This window comes from Malaclemys terrapin, chromosome 12 (assembly GCF_027887155.1).
Source record: "Malaclemys terrapin pileata isolate rMalTer1 chromosome 12, rMalTer1.hap1, whole genome shotgun sequence".
Classification (NCBI taxonomy): Eukaryota; Metazoa; Chordata; order Testudines; family Emydidae; genus Malaclemys; species Malaclemys terrapin.
Window position 1 is genome coordinate 32311216 of NC_071516.1, and position 11055 is coordinate 32322270.

The window sequence follows — 11055 nt, forward strand, 5'->3', positions numbered from 1 at the left end:
GCAGATCTACGGCATTTCTTTTGTCTAAAATATCAGCTTCTCAAAGAAAGAGATCACTTCGGTCTGCCATGATTAACCTTTTAAAAAAACATGTTGTATTTTGTCCCAATTACACTTAACCTCTATGTCCTTAACCACTTTCTCTTTCAAAATTTGTTCCAAGACCTTGCATACAATTGAGGGCAAACTAACAGACCTGTAGTTTCCCAGATCATTTTTTCATATTCTTAAAAATGGGTACTATATTAGCAATTCTCCACTCATATGTTACATCCCCCAAGTTTACAGATTCATTAAAGATCCTTGCTATTGGGCTTGCAATTTTATGTGCCAATTCCTTTAATATTGTTGGATGGAGACGATACCCTTCCCCCTGCCCCTGATATAGTCCATTAAGCTGTTTGAGTTTGACTTCCACTTCAGACGTGGTAATTTCTACCTCCATATCCTCGTTCTCATTAGCCACCCTGCCACTACTCCTAAATTCTTCATTAGCCTTATTAAAAACTGAGGCAAAGTACTTTTTTAGGTGTAAATCCATGCTGAGATTATTTTTGATCTCTATCCCATCCTCAGTGCTTAGCAGTCCAACTTCTTTCCTTGTTTTCTTTTTATTTATATGGCAATAGAACCTTTTACTATTGGTTTTCATTCCCTCGTATTCAATAGGGGATCCACTATAACCCCCAGATACTTGTCAGCAGTACGACCAGCACACTAGTCCTGCCTTTCCCAAATGTTTCTTACACTGTGAACTTCAGTGTGTTACGCCAGCCCCCTCCCCCAGCCTCATTTTTCCCTTCTGTGAAATAATGATAAATACCATAATACCCTCCCAGTTGCTGGGCACAGACAAAGAGCTCCCAGAAGAAGCCACATCTATGAGTTTTATGGGTCCTAGAATGGTAAGGATTTCTGCTGCATGTACTTGAGCGCAATCCACTAGCACCTGTTCTAATTGTAAGGGGACTGTTGCCCCCTTACTAACACTCAGTGGGGGTGTTTTGGTTGGCTAGCTCCCAGCACTAAAAGGGGAAGGGTCGATGGCAAATCAGGAGCCTGACAGTCTGACTGACAGTCCCCAGGTACAATGGGGAGAGGCCAATGCTCCAGATCAGCCTGATTGACAGGGCGGGCAGGCTAATCAGGGAGTCAGGAGGCCAGAGAGGGTCCCGTCCTCCGTGTGAGCTGGAATGGCCTGAGTCAGACAGAGTGGGGCCGAGCTAAGGAGAGAGCAGGGGCCCGAGCTAAGCTGCTGGAAGCAGAGCTGCAGCCCCAAAGCCAGAGCACAGCCCAGAGAGAGCAGAGCTGCCCTGGGAGCAGAGCTGTAGCTACCAGAGCCAGAGGGGCCAGACAAGCAGCCAGGAAGCAGGTCAGAGCTGGGAGCAGAGTCACAGAAGCAGCCTGCAGAGCAGACCTGTCCTGGGGGCAGAGCTGTAGCAACCAGAGCCAGAGAGGCCAGAGAAGCAGCCCAGGGAGCTGAAGGCAGAGCAGCAGCAGCAGCCGTGCTGAGGCAGAGTGGAGCTGGAGCCGGGGCTGGAGCAGTCCGGAGCTGGGGCTGGGGCAGTCCGGAGCCGTGTGCAGTCCGAGTGTGGTGAGCAGCTGGGGAGAGTGAGGGGGACCCTGGGCAGTGGGCCCAGCACAGGGAGACGCCTCAGCCAAGAGGCCTTGCAGGCCAGACTTGCAGGGGGATCATAACCCCGACCGGGCGGGGGCGACACTGGGAAGAAGGGTCCTGCCACCTAGAGCCTGAGAGCGTGTGGCCACCACCAGAGCAAGTGTCCAACCCACAGCGTCCCTGAAGCACAGACAGGGCCTGAGAAGCAGGCCTGGGACCTACAAGGAACAGACTGAACTGCCCTGACGTTCCAGAGACACTGTTTGTAATGTTCCCTGCCACAGAGCAGGGTGATGTGTTTTCCTTTAACCTTTCCCATTTTTCCTTATTCTTTTTTAAAATTAATTGTTAATTAAACAACTTGTATTTGCTTTAAATTGTATGAAATGATCAGTGGGTCAGGGAGGTGCCCAGTGCAGAGAGAGTACCCCGGAGTGGGGACACCCTAGCCCCTGTCCTGGGTGACCACAGCAGGGTTGGGGGTCGAGCCCCCCAGGAATCCTGGGCCCAGCCTTGTCAGGGTTTACGAGGACACTGCCAGACAGGAGAGTGGAAGGGGAGTCCTCAAGGGCAGGGAGGCCTCTGGGTAAAGGAAGTGGGAGCGAGGACTCGGATCCTTTCGCTAGCCCACTTCACCGGGGTAGTGCAGAAGCCAGGAAAGTTCCCCACAATAGCGGGGTCTTGGTCTGATATGTGTCATTAGTATTGCTGTGTGTCTTAATATTTCCCCTGTGCTGTGCCTGGAAGTCCAGTATTAGCTGCACCAGCGTAGTTTGCACCTTGTTGATTTAGCAGACCTCAATGTTACTCATAAGGAAGGACCACACGCTCGGTTCAGTGTCAAAGGTTGGGACAGTTTTATTGTCAACAAAGCATGGTACTGGTTCCGTGCATACCATGCTACAGGTTTACTAACAAATATAAGCCTGTGACAAGGTGTCTGCTCAATACAAAGTTGCCCCTCCTATCTCTCTTCCTCATAATCAGTATACCAACAAGTTATATATTGCATTCCATATCTTATTACCACCCTTCTATCATGTAGTTAAAACAAAACATCCTCATCCATTATTCTGTCATCCCATCCTTTTCTTTACAAGCAATCTGTGTGTTCCTATGCCACCCTCTTAGCAATGTGTTTATGCAGTGACTTAAGAGATCTTTGTGTTCCAGTAGCATCCTTTCAGATCAGGAATGTGATTATTTGGTTAGCCAATATTCTGACACAGCCTACTTTGCATGGTATTGTTACCCATGATTGAGGCCCCAGCAAGGCCTACAATATCCAATGGGCATAATGTAATTAAGAATGGTTCCATCCATACAGATCCTTGTAAGTGACACTCAAACTTAACAGCTTGGAATTTCTACTAAATCCAGGGTCTTTGAAAACCACTTAACGTTCCCCTGACTGTCTTTCCCAAGGCTTCCTTCACCTTCTTGTTTCTTAGAGTGTAAATAAAAGGGTTTAGTAGAGGAGTTACCACAGTGTTAAGATGTTGATAGTTTTATTCAAATCCAACGAGTTCTGTGCAGAAGGCTTGACATACAGAAAAATGCCAGAGCCGTACCAGATAGTCATGACAGTGAGGTGGGTCGAGCAAGTAGAAAAGGCCTTTTGCCGGCCTTGGACTGAAGGGATTCTCAAGATGGTGGAGATAATGAAAATGTAGGAGACCAGGGTTATCGTGCATGAGACCATGACAACAATGAATGAGTCGATGAAAGTTGCCAGTTCAATGAGGCGCTTGTGAACACAGGAAAGCACTATCCATGAATCTATGTCACAAATAAAATGATTGATGACATTACGGCCACAGAAAGACAACCTGGATATAAGAGCTGCCAGCACAGAGACAGCCAGGAACCCACACAGCCAAGAGAGGAGGGCCAGCTGAGCACAGAAGGTGCTGTTCATGAGGGAACTGTAGCGCAATGGGTGGCATATGGCCAGATAGCGGTCATAGGCCATGATGGCCAAGAGGAAACATTCTGTGGCACCCAAGGAGAGGAGAAAAAACAATTGCAGGAGACAGACAGTGAAAGAGATGATTTGGCTTGTGCCCAGCATGACGCCAATGGCCTTGGGAACACATGCTGTGGTGTACCAGATCTCCAGGAAGGAGAGATTGCAGAGAAAGAAGTACATGGGGGTGTGAAGCCGTGGGTGGGTCCTCTCTAGGGCTATGATGGACACATTCCCTAGGATTGTTAGAAGAAGAACAGGAGTACTTGTGGCACCTTAGAGACTAACAAATTTATTAGATCATAAGCTTTCGTGGACTACAGCCCACTTCTTCAGATGCATATAGAATGGAACATATATTGAGGAGATATATATACACACATACAGAGAGCATAAACAGGTGGGAGTTGTCTTACCAACTCTGAGAGGCAACAGCACAGGAAGGGCCACCCGGAAATACCAAGTGCCAGGAAAGCTGAAGAGGATGAACTCCTGCACGTTGGTTTGATTTCTTTCTGTCCCAGCCATAATGTCCATCTGTCAAGACATGAGAGATAATAAGACATTTAAACATGCTGATCACACATTTGGATGTGCAGTAGTGCAGGCCCCAGAAACCTGGTACTAAAACTAAGAGAAGAGAAGACAAAATGGGTGCTACTCAACACCCTTATGCATCTTTCTACCTCCTCAATAAAGATGTCAAGTATCAGAGGGGTAGCCGTGTTAGTCTGGATCTGTAAAAGCAGCAGAGTCCTGTGGCACCTTATAGACTAACAGACGTATAGGAGCATGAGCCACGAAAAGCTCATGCTCCTATACGTCTGTTAGTCTATAAGGTGCCACAGGAACCTTTGCTACAATAAAGATGAGATCTCCACTCTTCATTCCTCTGAGGCCCATGAGGAGGCAGTGCCATGGCTGACCCTATGTTATCTTCTCTCTTGATGATCTAGCCTATCCACCCCACTCCTCCCTCCGAGAAAATCTCAGGATTTGGCCCATTCTCTTCATGCTTAACCTTGGAAGATAACTTTCAACTCTGATCAGGAGTCCGGAGCAGGAATGCACAGATCTCATTGAAAGTTGATACGATTTCCACTCATAAATAAGTGATACTCTTCTGACCTTCAATGGGGCTTGTGTTACTTAGGTGTAGAGCTGGGGTCAAAAAAAATCTACAAAACATTTTGTTTCCCTTTGGAAAACACCAGTTTGTTAAAACTGTAATATTTCACAGAAACACACAAGGTTTAGATCAAAAATCTCATCAGGATGGTGTCTCAGGTATAGATTGAAGTCTCTGATTAAAACAAAAACCTGAGAAAAATCAGTTTTCTAGCCCGGTGGTTAGGGAACTTCTGTGTGATGTAGAAGACCCAATTTGAGTCTCATTTTTGTTTCACATTGAAATGAAAACAAAGTGTGAAGCTGTGACATTTTTCACAAATGTTATTCTTCTTTCCTGGGCAGCCCTGCTTAGTCCTTTTTGAAAACCCGATCTCAAATTCTCAGCAAGGAAACAACATTAAAAAACAGGAATTATACAGTATTTCTTGTGTGTTGTGGTAGAATCTTAGGGTCCCACCTATGGTTGGGACCCCATTGGGTTAGGCACTGTAAAAACATAACATAGAAACCATCCCTACTCCAAACAGCTTACAATCCAGAAGACAAGACAAACAAGTAGAGGCAGACAACAAAGAAACAGCTTCCCAGATGTACAGTGCAATGGCTCCCAGTTTCCTTTTGCAAAACAGCCCTCTTCTTCCACTCACCTCCCCAGGGCTCAGCTCCACTCACAGCTTCACAGTCTGGGCTAGACCAGAACAATAGTTAGGAATCACCTTCCAAGAAATGTCAAATGCTTAAAAAAATAACCTATAATCCACGCGGCTATTACATGAATATTTGCCACATTCTGCAAAGGCCATTGCTCCCAAAGCTGAGAGAGATGTCAGTGTACAGTAGGAAGAATAAATGGTCAATCCACATTGTAGTTGGGTATTTTCAAAGAGGTTAAGGGGGTCAGATACCCAGGTACCCAGCTCTCTGTAACATTCAGTGGAAGTTGAACAATTAACTCCCTGAGGCTTCTTTGAGAATTCCAACTGCAATGTCCTTCCTCAATATTAAAGTTTGGTATCATCCTTGTACAGATAATTATACTAGTTCTTTACCGCTGCAATGTGTAGAGAATGGCTACTCAGCCACACACACACTGGCACGCTATCAGCCTGGTTGAAGGCATAGTGGAGTGAAAGGTTGACTAGAAAAGTATCATTGTTCCCATTTCACAGCAGTGAAAATTAAGTCAGGGAGGTGAAGGAATTTATGCAAATCAGAGAGACAACTGGGCATAGAATATAAGAGTTCAGATTCCCATTTCTGTACCCTGTGCCCTGATCTCAGATATAGACATCCAGAAACCTCCAGTTGCTAGAAGTTGGTATTGGAGAACAGGGGAGGGATCACTCAAAATTGCTCTGTTCTTTTCATTGTCTATGAAGCATCTGGCTCTGGCCACTGTCAGAAGACAGGATATTGGGCTAGATGGGCCATTGGTCTGACCCAGTATGGCCATTCTTATGTTTATATATAGATAACTTCTCTATTTGTCTGAGATAAATTACTGAACCAATAAATTAAAGAGTTTAATTTATTAGAGCTCCTTGAAACATCTCTATTTCCATTTAAACATTTTTGATGGAAATGTCTTTTTGATGAAATGGAGACTTTAGCAAAAAATATGTTCATAAAACAATTTGGGATTTTCATAAACAGAAAAATTCAGTTTCCAATATCTTAATTATAGAAGTTAAGTAACCTCAATAAGTCATTAAGTCCAGCCCTTTGTCCTGTAGCACGGCCACATAACCCTGGGTTATCAGTGAAAAGTCCAACCAATTTACAAAAAGTTGCAGTGATGGGGATTCTACAACCTCCCCTGGAAGCTTGTTCCAGAGTTGAACTACCCCTTATAATTAGAAAGTTTTTCCTAAGATGTATCCTAAATCTACTTTGTTGCAGATTAAGCCCATTACTTCTTGTCCTAACTTCAGTGGACATGGAGAACCATCAATTCCCACCCTCTTGATAATAACCCTTAATATATTTGAAGATTGTTGTTAGTTTCCCCTCACACAAGTCTTCTTTTCAAGTTTTCTAAACCTTTTATCATTTTTGTTTCTCTCCTCTGGACCTGTCCAATTTGTTCACATCTTTCCTAAAGTGTGGTGCCCAGAATTGGACACACTACTCCACTGGGGCCTCACCTTCACCCACAGTAGTGTGGACAATTACCTCCCGTGTCTTACATACCACTCTCCTGTTAATACACCCCAGAATGATACTTGCCTTTTATACAGCTGCATCACATTTCTGACTCATATTCCATTTGTGATTCCCAAGATGCTTTTCAGCAGACCTACCATCTAGCCTTTTATCCCACATTTTGTAGTTGTGCATTTGACTTCTCCTTTCAAAGTAAAGTACTTTGCACTAGCCTTTCTTAAATTTCATCTTGCTAAGTATGGACCAATTGTCTAATTTGTCAGGGTCATTTTCAATTCTAATCCTGTCCTCCAAAGTGATTGCAACCCCGCTTGGCTTGGTGTCATCTGCAATTTTATTAATGACAACCTCCACTACATTATGCAAATCAGTAATGAAAATATTGGATGGTACTGAACCCAGGACTGACACCTGCAGGACCCCACTAAATTCACACTCCTAGATTGCCAGTGAACCATTGATAACTACTCTTTGAGTACCATCTTTCAACAGGTCGTGTACCCACTATATAGTAGTTTCCTCTAGATCTTATTTCTCTAATTTGCTTATGAGAATGTCATGGGGAACTGTATCAAAAGCCTTACTTAAATCAAGATAAATCACAGCTACTGTTTTCTCCTCATCCACTACGCCAATAACTTATCAAAGGAATGTTTTGATTTAAAACTGAACATTTTTAGTTAACCAAAACATGTCGGTCTTTTGATGAAAATTGAAAAAAAAATAGATGAACGTTTTTGATGAAAGCTAAAATATTTTTATTTTTGTCCACGTATTTGATGCCAAAGAATCAATTGGATGTATTAGTTATAGAATGTATAAAGAATATTATTTCCTTGTGTTCCTCCTAGGCTATCCACTACATTAAAACAGAGGAATGAATTAAGTCCAGTCTTCCAGTACAGGTCTGGTAACTCCTTAATGAGGCAAACTTTTGGAACAGCAGGAGGAATTTCCAGCTGGCTCGCATTACCAAGAAAGGTGAAGCTGTTTCAATTTTAATTTCAGCTCCAGCTATACCTGGCTAGTGGATCTAACTTACCGGCTGTGCTGATGGAGCTTGTCAATATAAATTCCCTTCATTCCCAATCTTTTTCTCTCCAGAGGACACATAATAGCTTTGGCTGCTGCTCAGTGGCGCATTGTAAGGTGGTATATTTTGCTTTTCCCGCACCTAGAAATATATCAATTATAAGAAGATTTCATACCAGATTCTCATTTCCATGAAGGTCACTTTACACCACTGTAGCATTTCAAGAGGATTTAAAGTCTGTATGATCATTCTAAATCACTTCCCTTTTATGGAGCCCCTACACTGTTAGAGTGCTGTGAAATTTTGTCAGTATAAAAGAGAATCTGCCACTTCAAAACCAAATGGCTCTGGCAAAGTTGTAGATCTCTACATCGGTTAGAATCTCTTTCCATCACCATCCAACTGTCTTTACCCCACCTACCTTGTTCATGAACTGCATCTCAAATTGATCGCATGAGGGAAACTGTTTTGTACTCCACCCTCAGCTCCCCATCACCCTAGGGACATGTGAACTCAACAGAATGTCACAGACTTCCCTAGAGTGTGTAACACATTCTGCTAAGTCAGGCTGCTCTCCTGGTTAAAGCATAGGAAACCAGCACACTAGCCCTGTCTTTCCCAAATGCTTTTTGCACTGTGAACTTCAGAGTGTTATGCCAGCCCCTCCCTCAGCCTCATTTTCCCCTTCTGTGAAATAATGATAAATACCATAATTTGACCCCTGGGTACGGACAAAGAGCTCCCAGAAGAAGCCACATCTTTGAGTTTTATTAGTCCTAGAAAAGCAAGGATTTCTTCCACATATACTTGAGTGCAATCCACTAGCACCTGAGCTATTCACCATTTACAGACAAACAGTTATCGAGCTCTCCTGTAACAGGGGAAGGCACCAGTACGCAAATCCATAGATACCAAGGCCAGAAGGGAAGATTGTGATAATCTAGTCTGGCCTCCCGTATAACACAGGCCATACAGCATCTGCAAAATAATTCCTGGATCCGGTCTTTTAGAAGAAATATCCCATGTTGATTTGAAAATTGCCAGTGACAGCGAATTCACCACTAGACTTGGTAAATGGATCCAATGATTAATTACTCTCCCTGTAAAAATAAGCACTTTATTTCCTGTTTGAATTCCTCTAGCTTCAAGTTTCAGCCACTGGATCACGTTAGACCTTTCTCTGCCAGATTGAAGAGTTCATTATAAATATTTGTTCCTCATGTAGGAATGTATAGTCTGTGATCAACTCACCCCTTAACCTTCTTTTTGTTAAGCTAAATAGTTTGAGCTCTTTGAGTCTATCACTATAAGGCATGTTTTCTAGTCCTGTAACCATTTGCCTGGCTCCTCTCTGAACCCTCTCTAAGTTATCAACATCCTTCTTGAATTGTGAACACAAGAACTGGACACAGTATTCCAGCAGTGGTCACACCAGTTCCAAATACAGATTAAAAATGAACTCATCTACTCCTATTTGAGATTCCCCATTCATGCATTAATTTTTTAGCCACAGGATCTCAGTGGGAGCTCATGTTCAGCTGATTATCCACCCTGGCCCTGGAATCTTTTTTTAGAGCCACTGCTTCCCTCGATAAAGTCCCCCACCCTGTAAGTTTGGCTGACAATTGTTGTTCCCAGAGCTATACATTTACATTTAACCATGTTAAAACACATATTGTTTGCTTATATACAGCTTATCAAGGTATCCATATTGCTCTATAAAAGAGACCTTGCCTCTTCGTTATTTACCATTCCTCCAATTTTTCTGTTATCTGTAAACATTATCGGTGATGATTTTATGTTTTCTTATAGATCACTGATAAAAATGAAAAATAGCCTAGGGCCAAGAACCAATCTCTGTAGGGCCCTACTAGAAACACACCTGCTCAATGATGATTTCTCATTTACAATGACATTTTGAGCAATCTGTTAATCCATTTACTGTTTGCTCCGTTGATTTTACATCTTTCTAGTTTTTTAATCAAAGTGTCTTGAGGTACCAAGTCAAATGTCTTATAAAAGTCTAAGTCTATTACATCCACACTGTTACCTTTATCAGCCAAACTTGTAATCTCACCCAAAAATGATATCCAATTAGTTTGACAGGACCTATTTTCTATAAACCCATGTGGACTGGCATTAATTATAGTACCTTCCTTTAAGTTCTTTATTTCTTGAGTCCTGTATTAGTCAGTCCATTATCTTGCCTGGGAGCCATGGCAGACAGACATGCCTATAATTACCTAGGTCAACCCATTTTCCCTTTTTAAACATTGGCCCAACATTAGTTTTCTTCAAGTCTTATGGAACTTCTCCAGACTCCAAGGCTTATTGAAAATCAATATTAACAGTCCAGTGATCTCCTCAGCCAGCTCTTTTAAAACTCTTGGATGCAAGTTCTCCAGCCCTTCTGATTTTAAAATTTCCCATTATAACAGCTGATGTTTATCAACTTTCAGATATATTAGTGTAGGGGAAATTGTGTAATTGTCATTGTACGATATCACTATGTCAACTTTCAGAGTAGCAGCCGTGTTAGTCTGTATCCGCAAAAAGAACAGGAGTACTTGTGGCACCTTAGAGACTAACAAATTTATTAGAGCATAAGCTTGTGCTCTAATAAATTTGTTAGTCTCTAAGGTGCCACAAGTACTCCTGTTCTTTTTACTATGTCATCTGTTTTTGATTTCCCAAATGCAGACCAGAAATATTTATTGAACACTTCTGCCTTTCTGCATTATTATGGATAATTCTATCATTTACATCTAGTAATGGCCCAGTAGTACTCTCAGGATTATTTTTGTTTCTTATACTTTTAAAAAAAACATAATAATTGTCCTTAACTCCGCTGGCCATAAATATCTCCTTGTGTCCCTTTGCTTCCTGTATCAATTTTCCTAAATTCCGATATGTATATTTGTGTGTGTATTTTTATATATATATATATATATATATATATATATATATATATAATGCCTTCACTTCCTCTCCAAACCAGGTGAGTTTTTTAAACAGTATGGCCTTTTTTCTCAAGGATCCATGGCAACACTTCAATTCCAACTAGAGGGGACACAAATTTTATATAGTAAATATAAGGAGAGGACCTAGATAGTGAAAGTGGGATTTTCAAAGAACATAAGAATG

General features: G+C 42.3%; 1 protein-coding gene across 1 annotated transcript; it reads right to left on the reverse strand.

The window, feature by feature from the left end:
* Positions 1 to 3098: 3098 nt before the first annotated feature.
* Positions 3099 to 3590, reverse strand: LOC128847158 (olfactory receptor 287-like). The gene has a single exon (XM_054046516.1). It carries the CDS (start codon positions 3588 to 3590, stop codon positions 3099 to 3101), a length of 492 nt encoding a protein of 163 aa, XP_053902491.1.
* Between the last annotated feature and the right edge of the window lie 7465 nt (positions 3591 to 11055).